The 20,546-nt window shown below is 35.3% G+C and overlaps 1 protein-coding gene across 5 annotated transcripts in view; it reads left to right on the top strand.

Annotated features, from left to right (window-relative positions):
* LOC125671839 (substance-P receptor-like) overlaps nt 1-20,546 on the top strand; it is a 56,222-nt gene that overhangs the window by 26,426 nt on the left and 9,250 nt on the right. For 3 of the 5 annotated variants that reach the window (XM_048907792.2, XM_048907793.2, XM_048907791.2), the window contains 2 exons: nt 10,354-10,760; nt 19,273-19,712. In XM_048907792.2, the coding sequence (XP_048763749.1) occupies nt 10,439-10,760; nt 19,273-19,712 (762 nt within the window). In that variant the 5' untranslated portion in view covers nt 10,354-10,438. Of the gene's footprint in view, nt 1-9,529; nt 9,557-10,353; nt 10,761-19,272; nt 19,713-20,546 lie in introns of those variants that run through there. The other 2 variants (XM_056162368.1, XM_048907794.2) reach the window with 2 other exon arrangements.

A 20,546-nucleotide genomic window follows, 5' to 3' on the forward strand; every position in this document is an offset into this window, starting at 1 on the left:
ACCTATTAGGAACTATTTTATGCAGGGCTTTCATATTTTTTATATAGATTATTTGATATATATATATATATATATTGGGAGCCTCTTTCTGTCCGTAAAACAACATACCGATCCAATTTGTTTGGAGATATTCCATCAAGTAAGCTTTACGCTGGCACTAACACGATTCATGAAGTACATTTATGCCGGAGTGAATTGTCGCAGTTCATACCCCCGTGTATTTTCAAATGAATAAACATCTCTCTCTCTCTCTCTCTCTCTCTCTCTCTCTCTCTCTCACCGTGTGTGTAGCGTTGATTTTCAATGTATCAAGTCTATTAAGGTAACTCCATGCTCGCAGTTTTATCTGATACAGGTTTTAAAAGTGTATTTATTTCCATTTATTAGAGTTAAAACTAATGAACTATCAAAAAAATATATAAGTCATCTCACTTTTTAAGATACGAGACATACATAAACAGAATCATATATCACCGTCAGAAAATAGCACTTTTCCTTAAACAGCGTTATGAAAATTTCATTAAAAAAATGGTTATGACGATATAACAGCATTCATAACAATATAACGAAACTGTTTCTTCACAAAAGTATACAAAATGTCTGTAAAATATAAAGGAAATATATCGCATAACAGACTTAATAGAGAAATCAACAAAAACAGAGTTATTGCCCTTGGATTCAATATTTTGAAACGTACCATTGATTATTTATCTATAATTTTAAGTCTTAGACTTTTGAAATAATTCATTTCAGCAAGATAGATTTATTTTTACAATAACTATCGGAAAAGACTCCAACAAAATTTATGTTCCTATGATGCATAAATCTAAATAAATCATGATTTAAACGAAATATTGTTTCAATTAAATTACCTAATTATACATGAGTTGTTCGCCGTTTTACATTCATGAAAATCCAAACGAAATTTTTCTCTACTATATCCTTGGACCTAGCATGACGTTTTGTATGCAAAAGATAGATATTTAAATCTTTTTTAACCGAAGTGGACCATTATCATCCAAATTATTTCACTGAAAAAAAAATATTTATGTGAAAATAGTAAGCATAGAAAATGATGTTCTTAGTGTTGAAACATGAATATTGAAATAAACTACCGGGGTATTCTAATTTGCACCCGATACTTTGTGCAAATCCCGTTTGAAATCATCCATAAAGCACATACATAGACTCAATATAAAACATGAATTCATGACGAGAGTTTGATTCCTATAATTAAAAAAAGTTAAAAACGGATTGAACGTATTATTGATCTGGCGGAGGATCATTGGCAGTTCCAACCAACCGCTCTATCTGGAACATTTTGGGCAACTCGCTATCCGAAGACAAATAAACGAATAAGCTCCTTCACGGCGCTAGTGATTAGATTCTTATTCAACATAGCATAAGCCTTAGGTTTATTTGTTGTACCGAACGTATTAAAATATACAGATAGAACACAAGATATACAACTGCCAACACACCAATATATAGTTTAAGGAATAATCTATTACTTCGTGCGTTTTGGAGATGTGTTCGGGTATCTTTTGACGTATGTTAAACAGTTAAAGGGGCATGGGCATGATTTGAACTGAAACACAAATGAGATACAGCACTCACAATTCTTTGTTATGTAAACACGGCTTGTGCCATGTATTTGTTTACATAGGTTAAATATACATGTACAAGTTTCGTTTATACCAGATTTCTTTCAATTTACAAGTTAATTCTGAACACAATTAAATAGTTTCTAATGTTTGTATCATCTCATTTTGTTTTAAACATGTTATTTTCTATTAGATGATCTATATGTAAATAGAAACATGACACAAGCCTTCTTTACGTAACAAAGAATTGTGAGTGATGTATCTCATTTGTAACTCAACAACTGACATTCAATGTTTGCTGACCATTAGAAATACCTTAGTTAAGCGTTCTAAACATTAAAAATAAGAAAATAGAATTTGAAAATTTTCAGTTCATATCGTGTCAACTACATTCATGGAACATGTTCAGGTAAAAAAAAACTGTTTCAAAAGTAGGCACTAAGTCTACGTATGCAAAACTCATGAGATTTATACATACATCAATGTGACATGTTATTTCTTGTGAAGTATGTTCGGTGTAAACATTCTTACACACTATTTATTAAATTAGATAATCTGAATTACTAGAGTTTGGTAGATCTTGACCGGGAAATATAAACAAATGGATCTTTGGAATGAATGTGTTTAGAGCAAAAATAATTTCCCGTAAAATGAAACTTGAATCAAATCAATGAATTTTTTCATCAATTATTAAAAGCCAGTACCATACATTAGTAGAATAGCTATTTGTAAAAATTGAATTATGTGAAATACACATGTATTCAGCTTCAATTTCACGATAAATCATCATTTTTAATTGGCGACTCTCTTTCTCCTGGCATTTTGGAAAGCTTTTAAAATTGTATTAGCGTTCCTACAAATTCAGGTATTCGAAATAAACATGGGTGTTGGATGGACCCCTTTTCCTCTAACTCTGAAGCATTTCTGATTATGTCTAATTTGAAAGGTGGACATTATAAAAACGAGCAACATTAAGTATATACCCGGAAGTAGAAGCTCAACAAAAACAGATAAAACGTCAAAAGGAAATGATAAAAGTCCCTTTCTTCAGGAAAAAGGACGATTAATCAAAAATAGATAAACTAGCACTAAAACTACACTGAACAAATGCATGCATGTATAAACATCTGAGCGATCAAATCAATTCCTCTTTTTTCAATACAGAACTTCTAAAAACGATAAATTTATCAATACAGTACTTCTACAAACGATAAAATACAGTACTTCTAGAAAAGACATAATTTATAAAGGCTATATTCCTAGAGACGATGCGATAAAGATAAATGAAACTGCTCATTCATAATTGCGTATTATACTGTTGTAAATATTCTGTGCGTGTTGAATTGTTTGGCCACTTAACCAGGGCCCCCAAAAGACTGGTGTTGGTTGTATATTGAAATACATTATGTCTTCACTAATTGTCTATACGTAACGAGGAAAGTGCCGCGGGAACAGTAAACGGCATTTTGACATGCATTGGAAATATCCCTATGTGGACTCCAGATAACTTCTCTCACGGAAATTGCCTTCATTAAAGAATAGGATACGAGGTGTTTTGAGACCGCCGGTAATAATCCGAATGTGGAGACGGAGAAATACTTCCAAGTTATCAGTCTTTGGAAGGACGCACGTGTAATTTGCTGTTGTCAGTTTCAGTCATAAGATTGTTCATATCGTGTATCAGGAACAACACTGACAGAGCCTAAAACTGATTTGATTATTTATGGTCATTGAGTGAATACATGCGAAACTCGAGTTTTATGTAGGAATATAAAACGAACATTATTTTTTGTTGAAATTCTAATTGACAAAGGATGTCCTACACTTTGTTGAGTCCATATGAAACCACCCTTATATACTAAGCATTGCGTAAAATTTAAAAGAATAGACTCCTTATTGTTCGACCTTGCGACGAGGCCAGAATGACAACACTATTGATGAATATTGCAATCCGTATGTATCCTTCGTCAACATTTGAACATTTTGAAATATTTAACGTAAAATTTTCACCAAATTTTGTATGTGGCATATATCGGGTTTGGAGAATAAATTCATTTCTTTACGTTTTACATTTCGTCATTTTTCGTTATTTTCCGTAAATACGTTTCGCAGGTTTTTGAGCTCATGAACGAGCGCTTAAATTGCGCTTAGTATAATTATATACTACTTTTGGGCAGTGCGAAATTCGTTACAAGCAACAAAGGTCGCTTTTGTATTTCTGTGCCTTAGCTTTCCCTCCCACCCAGCCCAATTTCATATGCTTTCATTAGGGATTTTTCAGCTTTGTCGATTTGATGTTTGCTTATTAAAAGCGATCTTGTAACGAACGCAACCAACCTATTCACTTTCTCTGTTTTGTTTTATTATCAAATAGTCAAAAAAATATTTATTTTAAGACGAGGGCACTGAGGGAGAAAATAAAAACTGTGAATTTCACAACCCCTGTCTTTGGAGCATTGGAAATTCCATATAACATAAATTTTAGATTCGCGGCATCATCGTGTGATAATTGCAGATAACAGTACCTAATACCACCACTGATTTATAGATGGCACATTTAACGTTTAGGTTCAACATTATCTTTACCTGCACATTCGGAGAGTTCTCAGAACGCAAGTGATTGCTCCGAAAATCAATCTGTAGACGGTATTGCGTTGATATGACTGAATTAGGATCGTGGGTTGTCTCTATGCTTGAAAAAAGGCATTGGAGACGGAGTACTCCTATCCCGTTTGAACAAAGTTTTAACTGCAACGTCATTGTAATAATGGCTTAATGATTTCATAAAACAACTACTTCTAGTTTTGGGCTCCCTCAGACCTGAATCGGGGATCTTAGAAATTTTGGTAACTATACCTCAATCTGGTAGTGAATAAAAAATTGAATTTATTGTTAATTGAGACAATATAATCATTTCATTTCCCCCTAACTTTCAGTTTTCAGACACCATTGTTTTTAAAATTATTAAACATATAATTTCCGCGGCGGGTGTGACCGGTCGATAGGGGATGCTTACTCCTCCTATGCACCTGATCCCACCTCTGGTATATCCTGGGGTCGGTGTTTGCCCAGCTCTCTGTTTTGTATTGCTTATAAATTGTTAAATTTGGTATGTAGGAGAAGGTGAGGGTGGCGAATAACATAATGAACTTGTCATTTTCAAAATGGCCTCCAAAACGCGTCAAACTTCTGACTAAATCTTTAATGTATAGGAGAACCCCTGTCCCCAATATTTTTAACATGGGGTTTCTAACAATGCTTTAAAAAAGCATCACATGATGTCGAGAATACAAAGAATAAAGGAACCCCAGTCTGACGCGTCAACTTTTCAAAATGTCCGATCTCAACAAGAAGTTGGTATGTAATGGTAATTAGGGATGGGGGATAACAGGGGGAAATCGAAATTTTCAAAATGTCCGGAAAAACACATCAACGTTTTGAATAAAATATCCCAATTTTTTCCAGCAGTTTCTGAAAATGCTTTTAAAAGAAGTTCTAGGATTTGATATGTCCTAGGAGATACAATGAAAAGTGGAGATAACGAAAGGTGAAGATAACTCCTATGAGGAATAAAAAATAGAGAGTTGGGCAAACGGGGACACCTGGATATAACAGAGGTGGGATCGGGTGCCTAGGAGAAATAATCGATTATTTAAAATCCATTTAGGCAAATGCATCATTTTTAAAGCTTTAAAACGGGTGCAATTTTCATAATGGCCGCTTGAAACTTATAATTTCCAGTCGGTTTGACATCTTTAATATGCAAAATATGTCTCCATTAACTAATAGCTTATTTCTTCTTTGCTACTCATATAACACTTGTGCTGAAAGGGTTTCCTTTCATCCAGGGGAATTAACTCTACGGGCTTTGTAAGAGGAGTGTAAGTCTAAAACCAGTATGGAGTTTGTTTATTTTGCAGAAAGTGGGCTTTAAACGAATTTTATTTTGAGAGTGGAAATTCAATTAGTGTTCGTTTGGGAGACATTTTGTAACAGCACTCTGTTACAATTATTACATTTTGTGTCCGGTTTTTCACCTTCAAATTTCATCAATAGATGATATATTTACCGAACTGTGTCATCTGGGTTTTTTTAAAAAAAAGAAGTTTTCATTAAATTACATAAAGCAAGATTTTTTCCCGCTTGCGATATACATGTACAATGTACTACAGAATGGTGCCGTCTAAAAACATTTTTAAACCTATAATAGAATTCTTTTTCTAAAGACTTTATAAGATGTGTATAATTTTTGTGCTGCGTCTTTAATAGACAACTACGACTCGTAATCGTGCTAGTCCATACCAGCATCGATACCATTCACAGTGTTCATTCGCTGACTATTTCTAGTGGAAGCATCACATAAAATCCAATAGCTATCACGCATTCTCACGTACTATGAGAAACCGTCTTCATATTACACATCGATAAATGGTTGTATGGCAAAAGGGGTGGATGGGTGTTCCAATGATTGATTTTTTGTACTGATTTTCTTTGCTCTTTCTTCAGTTCGCTAGAATTTTAATTCTTCATTTTCGAGAAACCTAACTCTGGTTGAGCGCCTTAGGACACACCAAGAAGTATACGAGTACGATGGTTGTTTTGTAGGATTTCAATGGTTTTTTTTGTACTACCTGTAATACACCTAAATATTCGTCACAACACCTATATAAAACCGCAAAGTGAAGGAACCGATAAATATCGGCAATTAACAATTGCAGGAGATAATCAAATATTATGTACGCATTTTGTAAATGCAAATTCACACGAGATTCTTACTTTTCTAATTGGATGCTTTATGTGAGAAAAAAATCTAAATAATTTAGGTTTCGGTAATATGTGGGATTCAAATGGAGGTTTTACTTTTGAATGGTTCAAACATACTATTAAGCAACGAATATGTGACCAGTTTGCACAAATATGGCATAGCATTGTATTGCATTTAATTCATCTAAAGGATTTCTCTATCGTATAATAAAAGAACAATTTTGTTTTGAAAAATACCTTGATATACTTGATCCTTCTGACAGAATTGCTTTGTGTAGATTTCGTACATGTAATAATCGATTACCCATTGAAGTTGGCAGATGGTACGGCATAGAAAGATCCCAAAGAAAATGTACCTTGTGTAATGACCATGAAATTGGTGATGAATACCATTATTTGTTTAAATGTAGTAGATTTGCTAGAATTAGAAATCAATGTATTAAATGGAGAAAAAGGTCGCCACCAAATGTATTAACAACAAAATCTATATTTAATACTGACGATATTGTTACGTTAAGAAAATTAAGTAAATTCTTAAAAGCTATCCATCATACTCTGTCCCCTCTATAATGCCTTTGTTTATATTGCTGCAGTTTGTACATTTGTATATACTGTGAACACATCATATTGTATATTTGTATTGTATATTGTATTGTATTGTATATATGTATTTTCACAATACCTTTGTACTATTGGTAAGGAGAATAAAGACTTGAACAATCTCCTCCTCCTCCTCTCTCTCCCTCGTCAAATTTGATTCAAATTACCTGTATTTCTTTTTATCGAATATCAAATCTAGGACATCTACATTAAAATTTAAATCGATTAATAATATAACTATTGTAACTGGACATTTGAATTAACAACAAATTCAGATGACGTTTTAAAAAAAACATCCAATCAATCTTAATTATTCTGGTTCACCATACTATTGTGTTTTATTGACACGCACTAAGTTAACCAATCAAAAAGCTTGTAAGATCCGCAGTTTTGAAGACAAACTTTATAGCAAATTCTGATCTTTAACATTGCAGTAAACTTTTATATACGTATACAAGGGTTTATTTAGGAAGGAGTGTAGTTATCTATGATTATACACCTTCCAAGTACTTTTCTACGGAAGCCGATAGGTGCCAGGGTATAGAATTAATATTTATTTAACTGGCGGCCGCCACTTAATTTATGTGGCGGCCGCCACTTAATTTAACTGGTGGCCGCCACTTATTTTATCTGGCGGCCGCCACTTAATTCATATATGGCGACTGCCAATTGCAAAAACAATGTAATTCATATCGCTGAGTGATTATTTTGGAAAGTAGTACGCAAACACGAAGCATCGTTTTTCAAAGTTTATAGGGACAGTCGGAGGAGAAATTATCTTCTACAATTGTTGACAAGCAGAAAAGGAACCTAAAATGTCTCCTTTGTCCAAACTTCGTACTCCTAAATTGGAGGGAGAGGGCTCTGTTCATTCTTCAATTGATCAGTTCATTCATTATTACATTTTTACCATTCATTACTACCACCAAAAGAGTGGGCTGGGGGCCAATCCGCCAATTAATCTTATTTAACATGTGACAATAATTATAGTTTGCATGTGAAAATAATAGAAATTGAACGTTTTCAAAAAAATGGAGGGTCAGCTCCGTGGTTCTACGTATTTAACAGTACAATCGAAAAACAATAATTTAATGCTCTTAATTGTGTATATATATATATATATATATATATGTGTGTGTGTGTGTGTGTGTGTGTGTGTGTGTGTGTGTGTGTGTGTGTATCACATACATATTACTAAGCATTGGGAGGGATTGCACCCCTTTCATTTTGAGAGAGAGATAGAGAAAGAGAGAGGAATTGAATAACTGGTGACAGCCTTATAAATGATTTAAATTGAGTGACGGCCGCCATATAAATCAAATGGCGGCCGCCACTTAATTTATCTGGCGGCCACCGGTTAATTTATATGGCGGCCGCCAGTTAAATTAACTGGAGGCCGCCATATAATTAACTGGCGGCCGCCATATAAATTAAATAGCGACCGCCAGATAAATTAACTGGCGGGCGCCAGATAATAAGTGGCGACCGCCAGATAATAAGTGGCGGCCGCCACATAAATTAAGTGGCGGCCGCCAGTTAAATAAATATTAATTCTATACCCTGGCACCTATCGGCTTCCGTACTTTTCCAAACCGAGTGAATATTGAGCAGTTTATGGTAACATCACAAGTACAAACAATAATAAAAGCGTGGTGCATAAAAGTTTACGTCACTATTAGTGTTAGTACAGGCGGATAAGGGTGAGAAAAGACAGATATTTTTGTTTTATAAATCTGACGTAATTGAAGCAACGCCTTTCCCTCGCTATATATAGAGATTCCTGCCATAAATCGTGGGAGGAGCGAGTTCGTAGAAATCAGTCATTGACACGTTGTCGTGAAAGATGTAGAGTAATTCAAGTAAAAATGTAAAGAAAAAATTCCATTAGCAAACTTGATACGTGATCACAGACTCGTTAATTAAGTGAATCTCAGAATCATATTGAACAGGCTTCAAAAGCAGATGTGAGGAATCACACCACATTAAGAACCAGCATCACATAGTCGTGTTGCCACATACAGATGGATTTTTGATGGTGTACTCCATTGCTAATTTGTTAAAGTTAACAATCTGAATTTTCACTAATTGCCGTCGTTATTTCTACCTTTGAATTATTAATTGATCTATACTAAAACGACCACTACAGTATAATTGATCATGAAATGCACTGGTCTAAGTGCACGACCCTTCCCCTTATACACAGAGATATCGCCAATGCTTTTCGTGTAGTGGATATTATAAAAGAACACGTTTACAAACTTCTGAATATTCATGAATGGTGACTATTTTCCAAAATATTTCGAGTGAAAAGTAAGGTAAGTTGAAAAATCAATCATGTGTGACAAAAATAACTGGGCATAAAAATTGATGTCTCTCTTATTATGTATGAAGAATGCATTGTGGCAAACAGACACGCAAATCATATATATAAGTACATGTAATTCAATTTCATTTCTAACGATAATCCAAGTTTACGAACGTCATCATCTCAAAACAAGAAGGGTTGTTCGAATGGAAATTCTCGATAAAATTCCGATGTACTTTTGATTTACACAGATGTCTACATTGACACGATGTAGCTGACGTGTGTAAGTATACATATGATGAAGTTATCTCATTTGTTATGAATTTGCTCATCAAAGAGACATCGGAGATGTATTTTTAGTATTTTTTTTTCTCCACAACGAATTGATCATTCTTTAACATACGTATACTAAAGGTATTTTTAGTATATCAAAATGATAATCACAACATTAACTATTCGGGATGAAGGAGTTTTATATCTGATGTATAAACTTTCACTTCGAAAATTGTTAACTACAATTGCAGCATGCCTTTGACAGACGAATCGAGTAACGAATGCTAACGGTTGTCTTTGATAAAGCATGTGATGTTCTTAATTGCTTGTGGTCCGATTTTCTCTCTCAAAGCGCATGATGTTTGGCCAAAGGATCTATTTTCAAGAAAGAACTACGATAGAATATACTATAAATGTATTTGGTGGATATACTTTAAATTCTCTGCGGGGGAAAAACGCGCAATATTCCTACGAATTCACAAAGAATAAAAAATAGAACTTGAGATAAAATTCTTAACGAAGAATTAGATATAGGCCAATAATAGAATAACTACTTATAGACGTGGATCGAACTTATTAGATAATGAATTCATCAAGCTTTTAATTTTTGCTCTCCGCTTTCCTACGCTGACATAAAATTTAATTAGTTTCTAGCGCGCGTACGCAAGTCGGTAGCGGAGTTGCATTACAATAACAAAAGGAATCGTTAATGATCAGTTTGGGTGGTGTTGTGTACGTCCATCGCTAGTCTTTACAAATGTTTATGTTTTGTGATCGACACTTATCTCAATCTCTTTTGTATTGCAGCCTCAATTGATCTCTGTTCATTCAAGGATGTGGACAGTCTAATCGACAACGGACTTTGGAGAAAGTTAATCTAAGTCCGATCCCGATGGAAAACGACACCGATTTACCGGACTTCAGTTTTATACCATACGGTGGTGTAATAAAAGAAGTACCATTATGGGAGATTATTGTGAAATCTTTGATATATGGGATTATCACTATATTTTCTTTAATTGGAAATATTTTGATTATTGTCATTGTCATGAAAAACAAAAACATGAAAACTGTTACAAATTATTACATAGTGAACTTAGCTGTGGCGGATCTAATGGTCACTTTAACGTGTACCTGGGTTACACTAGTGGATGACCTCACCGAGGGGTGGATCCTTGGCGCATTCTTCTGTAAGCTGAATACATTCACAAAAGGTAATTTATGATTTTATTGATTGTCATAAATTGCGAATTTTTTCAGTATTACATAAAAGTTTTGCAATTACTTTATATAAAAGTGCTAGACATCGAGATCACTTATAAACATGCTAAATATTCGTTTGGACATAAACTTTACTGTTTCCCTTGATTAAAAAATTACCCTCTGGCTGGAATACTTAACCACTGATCAGCATTGCAATTTCTAGGCCATTAGCAATGCGAAATGACGTTATTAATCAAATGTTTGTTTTCATACATTTTTTTCATTTCAAATATGGTCCCGGTGGATTTACAACTTCAGTTAACAAATTCTAAATGTGAGCTTTGTATATTTTGATGCTGAATTTTTCGCAAAGGAAATCGGTTTTTCTACCATTGAGTTTCGCACAATCCCTATAGCAGTTCCCGTTATTGACGTCATTCATTAGGGAGTTAAGTGTGGGCTTATGTCGTTTAATTAACCATTCAGCTGAATTCTGATAAGAATAATTTATTTATCTATTAAAAAGCGTCTGGTTATAAAAATATAAATTGTATGGTGAAAAAAAGCTATAAGACGTACAATGAATTTTATATGAATGCTTGTTACTGTTTCTTTTTGATTGTGGGAAGTGGAATTTGTTAAACAAGTTTAAAACACAAAGAAAAAACACAAGGTTAATTTTAACCTTGATACTTCACATTGTAGTAAATTTTAAGATATGTCAATTCATAGTTTCACAGAACTATGGCGTTACTGAACCCGCCCCACCGTACTCGAATTAAGAATGTTTTTGCTATGCAGCAAGTGAACACATTATTCATTATGATTTTAATATCATTTGTTTCAGAACAGTGAAATTCTTCTATCTGTTGATACGCAGGTGGGATGAAAATTCATGTCTTCACAGCTTACTAGTATCATACTAAACAAAGAAATGCTTTTTTTTTATTCACCTAGTAATTCTAAAAAAACGGATAACTGATATTTGTATTTAACAGAACATGTAAAAGCTAACGATGAGAGAATTTACTCTTTCCTTGAGTAATTTTAAGCAATTAGCGAATACCATAAATATTCTCTTAGAATATTTCCCCCCAAGTCAGACTGGCTTGATTTCTTCTACATTTTCAAGCCCAGTATCCAACCCTCTGCAACTGTCAGTATCACATGCATTTGTCTTCATTTCATGAACAACAAAACCATTAGTCAACCAGCTTGATTCCAGTGTTGTAGCTTTTAATTAATGAGAATGATACCAACAATTCAATTTTCCAAAACAGATTGACTTTTCTCGGTGTTTCAAGATAAATATAATGCTTAATGTCGCTAGCGACCGACCAATGCAAAGTAGTGTACAGTGATGCTTCGAAGGTGGACATAAATAAGCTTAATGTCTGTAAGCAAATAAATAAAATAGTGTTTATAAGATTTTTGAAGTTCAATGACTGTACCTCTGCTGCAGTAGGATTTTTCGTTCCTGGCTTGATTTTTACTACACGTTCTTCCGGTTTCCATGTTCTTGGCTCGATTTCTACTTCACGTTCTTCCGGTTTCCAGCCTCCTGCAACGTGTCAGTATCACGAGTGATTTAAATCATAACTATGTGACGATGTAATATCCGTTCCTAGATTATCTTTATATTGTATTCTTATGCAAAACGTCAAACCACTTTTTGGCGCCAACGTTTTCCTTCGGGTTATAGAGTCAAAGAAACTTGAATAAAAACTATACAGAAATCAAATTTGGCACTTTACAATCTGTTTATTGTGATGATACATTTTAATTGTTTGTTTGTTTGTTCCAATATAGAACTATATATGGACTGCCACAGTAGCTCCGATCAGGCCTTAACCAGTTACATTGTGTACGTTATACACGGTAGTTACATAAGTAACAGAACTGTAGTTGGTTGTATATTGTTTAACGTCCCCCTCGAGAATTTTTCACTCATATGGAGACGTCACCTTTGCCAGTGAAGGGCTACAAAATTTAGGCCTATGCTCGGCGCTTACGGGCTTCGAGGAGAGATATTTTTATCGTACCACACCTGCTGTGACATGGGACCTCGGTTTTTGCGGTCTCATCTGAAGGACCGCCCCATTTAGTCGCCTCTTACGACAAACAGGGGTACTGAGGACCTATTCTAACTCGGATCCCCACGGGGATACAAAACTGTAGGTTTGAGAAGAAATTTTTAATCCCATAATATTTTCCCATGTTAAACTTATAACAAATGTGGAATCATGTCAACCCCAGGCTCACAGTTGAATGAAATTCAATGTGTACTTTCAAGAATACGTACTTGTACATAGACAGTTTATAAAAATGTATTCATACGGGATGCCTACTCCTCCTAGGCACCTGGTCCCACCTCTGGTATGTCCAGGGGTCCGTGTTTGCCCTTCTCCTTAATTTTGTATTCTTTATAGGATTTATGAGATTGATCACTGTTTGTTATCGTCAGTCGGTCATCTATGCATTTTCGATATTACTTTGTTATATTGGCACACGATAGTACCAAAACAACTCAAGGAAGTCAAAGGTCATAACGTTTGACACGGTTAGCAGCAGGGGCATCGATCAGATAAAAACATACAGCAGGGTCGTAACAAGAATGCATCAGTAGCTGTACGTTACACAAAGCTTGATAATTATTTCTGTGATAATAAATCCACAGCAACGCGACTAGCCTGGCCTATATGTCAAACAGGATTCTGTGTCCCATTCAAATTTCGCTAAATTTAATATATAACCATCAATAATTTTGATGCACCGTTGCAGTGTTCGACGAGTGGATAATCAATTTAAGTACATAATTACATAAGTTATGATTAACATTTTTTAAAACTTCACTGCACTATGGAATGTAGGGGCTATTACGTAATCAAATTTTTGTAAGTGGCCTTTCGGACTTCACTGTATTTGATCACGTGACCCTCTCGCGTCATTTCCGAATGATGTTTTTAAAATGGGTTTTCATTTCTCATGTAAATAATTTTAACTTTACTGCATATACATGAATCTTATGTGAATGTCTGAGCCCCTATCTTGGCCCAAGCCCTGGCCCCAGGGGTCCTGACTTGATTTTACCTAGATATAAAATTGTACTACTTAAAAATGCAGTACTAGAGGTTTTTTCCTGTTTCAGTGTAGACCTTATACCCTTACTATGGCACTACCTTGAGCACTGATTTCATGATTTAAGCAAACTTCATTCATATTGTTTATTTGTATCCAAGGGATTGTTTATTTTAATTTGTTTTGAAGGCTTTCATCAATCCTTTGTGACAAAATCAAAATAAACAATGTCTCTGATACAATACAAATTAAACAATTATGCCATATAAATGAAAAATATACAACACAACTGGAAATTAAACAATACAAATAAAAAATGTTACGATGCAAATAAAAATAAAAATTATGCAATACAAACGGAAGATAAACTATACAAATAATTTTTGTAATACAAAATAAAAAAAAAATATACGATACAATTGGAAAATAACAAATATTGCAACGTTTGAAATGCCATACTCTACGGTACTTGCACATTGATATGACAAATTACAGTTATGTAGTTCTCGTGTAAAGATTTTGTAATTACTATTTCAAACTTTGAATCCTTATTTAGACCCCGCCCTGGCACCATGGGTCATGCCTTGTAACTTAAAAATGTAAACAATATTATGAGGACGGTTTCATATAATTTCATGACGTTAAGTTCAATGGGTTTTTTAAGGTTCCACCCAAGTGATTAATTCGTAATTATCTCCCTGTTTCATGAGGACAGGGTGCGTCCTATGAATTAACTTATATCCCCTTTACCAAGGATAATTTATGACAGGTTTGGTTGAAATTAACCCAAAGGTTATTGGGAAAAAATCGAAAATTTGTATTAACGAAAAGTGCACGATGACAAACAGACGCAGATCTCATGAGACCTAAAATATAACAATGATTGAAAATTAAAGGAAAATGAAAGGAAAGAAATAGTTGCTTTTAATTTACATTACTCTTTATTGTTGCGTCACGCAAAAAATACAACTGGCGTTATATTCATGAATGATTTGTGTCTTAAAGGTTCTCATAAAAAAACAACAACCCACGTTGCTCCATGGAAATCTGAGCATTGTTTTAGTACAATTTTCATTAACTAAAAATTACAGCATTAAAATAAAGATCGACAGATGTTTTTCAGTTCATGAAATGAAAACAAACATTTCGTTACAGATGGCGAGAAACTGGGTTAGAAAATCAACTCAGTTGGATTTAGGAATAAGATACAGTAGAAATGCAACTGTGTTATAACACGACAAACGTTATGTATGATACACATGTATTACACCATTCAGAGCTTACTTGAAGTGATTAGAGACACTTAACCAGTATTACTCCATTCAACGATTTTCGCGCTTCTGGCATCTGTTCTCGTTTAGAAACGCATTGATCTTGCTTTTCCTCGTGAACCATTCCTTCTAGTGTAATTACTTGGCTGTTGACATTAGTATATCAGAACTACATTCGTCAACACAGCAAGCACACTATAGAAAAACAAACGGAAAGCGAAACCGCCGTATTCAGGGAGAACCACGGCTTCTTTGGTAACTACATTGACCTATCCATCAGGTGATGATTATAAGATTAATATGCTAAATTGATTTTTCATACATAAATTGATAGGGCAGTAAAACATACTGCGAATATGAATAAAAGGTTAATGTGCTCTTTGAAACCGGGTATTTTTATTCGTTATCGCACTGTTTCCCGCATTGGAAATCGGAGCTTTATTTTCCAATAATACAGATGAGTGCTTTGATTGAAAATGGCTATTAACCTGCATATTAGATTATGCTATATCTCTGAACCATCCATTACTCTCACTCGAATTCAACAAAATACCTGTAGTTTTACGTGCAATGCTGTTGAAAACGATAGAACTTTTGTTACTTTTTTCTTAACAAAGACCCATGGATCTTATTGGTCATCCGGATACCATAGAATAAAGAACTTTTAAGGATAAGGGCGGCGATTTTCAAAATAAATATTAAATGCTTTTCCACCATATCATCAATATAGTCCTACCCCAAAACCAAAACTGAAGACTCTGAAGCCATGATTTTCACAATTCTGGTAGAGGATCATAGTTATGAACCGATATGGATTTCTAGATGTTCAGGAGTAGAACAAAATATCTAGATTTTATCCATTTTTCACTACATGATCCATATAGCCCATCCTTGGTTGATTGATTGTTTTCCGCCACACTCAAACAATTTTTCAGTTATCTGGTGGCGCCCAGTTTTTATTGGTGGAAGAGAGAACCCAGATACAATGTACCTGGGAAGAGACCACCGACCTTCCGAAAGTAAACTGGGAAACTTTCTCACTTACCGACGGGAGCGGGATTCGAACTCGCGCCAACAGAGGTGAGAGGCCGTGTGATTTTGAGTGCGATGCTCTAACCACTCGGCCACGGAGGCCCATCCTTGGGGTTCAACTCCGACCCTGAAGTTTTAGTAAGAAGCCACCCCTGCTCAATATAATCAAGACCTGTTTCATGAGTGGCGAGGAAAATCTTGAAGTAGTTAATGTATTTTCACTATCCATATAGCCCCACCCAGAAGCCTGACCCCATAAATTTTACTTTTGATAGCTATAGGGGACTTAATGAAAGGTGAAGATAATGAACAGTGATCAATTTCATAACTACTATAAGGAATTCAAAATAGAGAGTTGGGAAAACACGGACCCCTAAATATACCAGAGATGGGATGAGGTGCCTAAGAGAAAGCATTCCTGTCGACTGATCACAACCGTTGTGAGCCCTATATTTTGATAAGGTAAACGGAGTAATCCGTAGTCAAAATCAGTGGGCCAAGAATGGCCTAACAGTCGGTATGAAACACGTCGGACAGCATTTGACCCAATGATAGGGTGTGTTGGCAAATTAGATTATAATAACGACCATAGAATTTGCGAACTGCTGACTTTAAACGAGACTGTTAAAACCCCTGTAACATCAACTTGTTTGTCAGTAGCATGCCTCGATTAAAAACCTGATGATATGCAGAACAAGCTTTTGCGTATCGAATCAGTTGAGAGATATAAACACCATATGCAGGTGATAATGCTCATTATAACCTATATGGACAAGCAAACTTAAAACTTGGAAAAACCCAGATTAAAGTTGGAAAAGCTAAGATTTAAGTTGGAGACGCCAAGATTCAAGCTGGAAAAGCCAACATTAACGCTGACCTGTTGCGGCCCTTATATGCTTCCGTAAACATCCACTTCTGTTCACAAAATGTCTTGAAAACGTCACCAGTTCAGGTATTTACACGATTTCCAGAATGAAAACATGAGGATTTGTGAAGAGAAGTGGATGCAGACTATGGCTGTCCACTTTCCTTTATAACACAGTGAAAGTGTTACGTGATTGGCCGAATTCAATTATTTTCAATTTAAAGAAATTCATAGTGTTTGAGTTAATTTTTATAAAAATTGCTTACATCGAAAACTGACTTAGGAAATCATCGTAGTAGGAATATATTCAAAAACGGCACAAGTCACTTGGAATCGCTGCGCGTTGTGAATAAGACCTATAAAAGTAACGCAACAGAATCGCTGCGCGTTGTGAATAAGACCTGTAAAAGTAACGCAACAGAATCGCTGCACGTTGTGAATAAGACCTATAAAAGTAACGAATCGCTGCACGTTGTGAATAAGACCTGTAAAAGTAACGCAACATAGTCACTTGGAATCGCTGCACGTTGTGAATAAGACCTATAAAAGAACGCAACATAATTTTGTGTATTTTGCTATCTCTGTGTTTGTTTATCGATGGTTATTCATCACAATTCAATTTAATAGTAAAATAGTGAGAGTCTCGTAAATTTGTGTTGAGGTCAATAGGAAATGAATTCGTACTCTTCCAACTATTACTAAAGTAAATCGTTCCCAGAATAGTCATATGCGACATTTAACATCACCCAATGGGCCATTATTTAGGTTCTTTATTCGATTTGTTCGAGTGATACAGCCTGCCAATAACATCAAGAAATAATACCCAAGTCTTTATTAAGGTCGTCACGATATTCCAATATGAATTCTTCAGAGCAAATCAACGTGACAGTGGTGTCAGACCCTTAACGGCGACGTAACACATGAAAGCAAAAACCAGCAACACAATACATGTATTTTAGAATTGCCCAATCAACGATACTGTCGCATTATAGCAAGCACAGAGAGCTACAATGGTAACACGGGTATTAGAGAGAATTGGTCTTCGTTCGAGTCACGTGACTTATACCAGACGTCGCCGTAACAAATCTGCACAACTCGTACCAAGTTTTTTTTCCATTTGATTAGCGTTCAAGAACGTGCCATATAGGCTTTTCCAACAAGCAGCTGTCCGCAAACGTCCAGATAACTTCGGAATATTCTTATCCTACGTGCCTGCTATGGATTAAACTATACATAAAGCGTACACTGGCGGCGCTCGCCCTAACGGTAGCATCGTAAACATACTAGTAATTTAGTTTTGAGATCTACCTGGCCGTGATATTGTTCTGATGTTTGTAATTGGTTAAAATTATCTTATACTAGTCCATTCTTTACGAGATACGGTAAATTAAAAAGTTTGACAGAAACCACCACATACAGTATCAGTTATGAATTTTTTCTTTATATTTAACCTATCAAGATATGCAGGTGATAATGGAATATTGCTACATAAATGTGGGAAGTTGACGATGTAGAATCTGAAATCATCCCGTTTGTCGTAAAGTTGAGTTGTTAGTTTAACGTTAATATGTGGAAGTGTTCATTGATTGATTGAATGTTGTTTAACATCCCTCTCAAGAATCTTTCACTCATATGGAGACGTCACCATTGTCGATGAAGGGCTGCAAAAATTAGGCCTATGCTCGGCGCTTACGGCCCTTGAGCAGGTAGGGATCTTTTGAAAAATCACACATTTTGATGATGTTGATTTCGAATTCTTTGGATTTTTATAAATTCCACATTTCATTTACACCACTTCTCGCATATGTTGTGGCTGAAAGCATCTGAAGTTTCCCCTTCATAAGGTCAGTGGTAGAGCCTTCGCATCGTAACCGGGTTGGTCGTGAGTTAGAGCCCCACTTGTGTCATCACCGCGTCAAATCTAAGACGTTAAAATAGGCAGTGGTTGTTCATTTAGAGGTGAGAATCACGGATCTTTTGGATAAGAACCCCCACTGCTATGGCATTGAGCGCTAAGCATAGGTCTAAGTTTGTGATACTTCACCTACAGCTGGTGACGTCTCAGTATGTGTGAAAAAGTCCCAACGGGATGTGAAACAATCAATCAGGAGGAAGAAAGACAGGTAGAACAGTTACTGGATCTAGTAATGTATCTCTGTGTGGGTATTAGGAGAAGGGGATGTGTGCAAACCATAATAATGACTGCTGTAACTCTTAAAGACATCAGTTTGTTTGGACAATTAAACTGCATATCGGTATATAATTTTTTTTTTACAGTTATCTCTCTTGTGGCAAGTGTGCTGTCCCTCACCCAGATTGCATATGATCGTTTCTTCGGAATCGTATTTGCTTTAAGAGCCCGGATGACAGAAAGAAGAGCGAGTATTTCGTTGGTTATCATATGGATCTTTTCAATAATCGTCGCTTTACCTCTTCTCTTCTTCCGACAAATGAAAAGCCGTGAATGGTTGGACCATACAGAGCTGTGGTGTGACGATGCCTGGCCATATGAATTAGAAGTGGTGGGTAATATCACGAGATCCACAATGCCGTTAAGGACAGCATACTTTGTATCTGTATCGGTGGTGCTGTATTTTATTCCAGCCGTGGTTATGTCCATTGCTTATGGCGTCATTATTCTTAAACTGAAAACTACACATATTCCGGGCGAGATAATGGACAAAAGGGATGAGCAACAAGCCAAGACAAAACGGAAGGTAAATAAATGTTAACGTTTGTAAATTTATAAAATGTTCATGACAGAGATCAAAGTATTGCATTCCAGAGTACCCACATTTCCGTGATTTACATGTTACACTGATGGTTAAATTGCATTAGTTCGATTGCTGTAATTTTTGTAACTGTCAATCATAACTTTGAAGTAAATGGAGGATTCGTTACCCCGATGCGTACCGAAAGCTAAAAATTAATAATTAAGTACATGTTGTCCTTCCAATATGTTCTAGGAACCTGCGTTTGAATTATGAATATAAGAATTAAGGTTAGTTTATATTTCCTAGATATCAGACATGCGGTCAATTACTTTGAAAATTAGCTAATTAAATACTTACACCTACCCTGAAATTTGATGAATTACTGCTTTTTCGCACCACCCCTTGCCGTAACGCAACTCCTCGGAAACCGCCCAACGGATTTTGTTCAAATTTTGTTGGGTAGTTAGTAAATATATGTAGTTCATCAAATTGCGTCGCCATTTTGATTTGACAAATGTTACAGGAGTTATAGGACTTTGTTGAATTTATACTACACCATAGGAACACCTTGTGGATGCAACTCCTCGGACACCGCTGTACGGATTTTGTTCAAATTTTGCAGGATTGTTGGTCACAATATGTACATGTAGTTGATTATATTACACCACGATTTTGATTCTACAAATTTTACAGGAGTTATGAGACTATTGCGCTTCAATTTTGTTTTTGCGGAGGCGGGGGACATACATGTATGGCTATGCGAAGCAGTCTTGTTGTATTTAGATTAAATTACAATAACTGTACGTGTAATTATGACAACATTTTATTAATTTATCT

This window comes from Ostrea edulis, chromosome 4, assembly GCF_947568905.1.
Source record: "Ostrea edulis chromosome 4, xbOstEdul1.1, whole genome shotgun sequence".
NCBI lineage: Eukaryota > Metazoa > Mollusca > Bivalvia > Ostreida > Ostreidae > Ostrea > Ostrea edulis.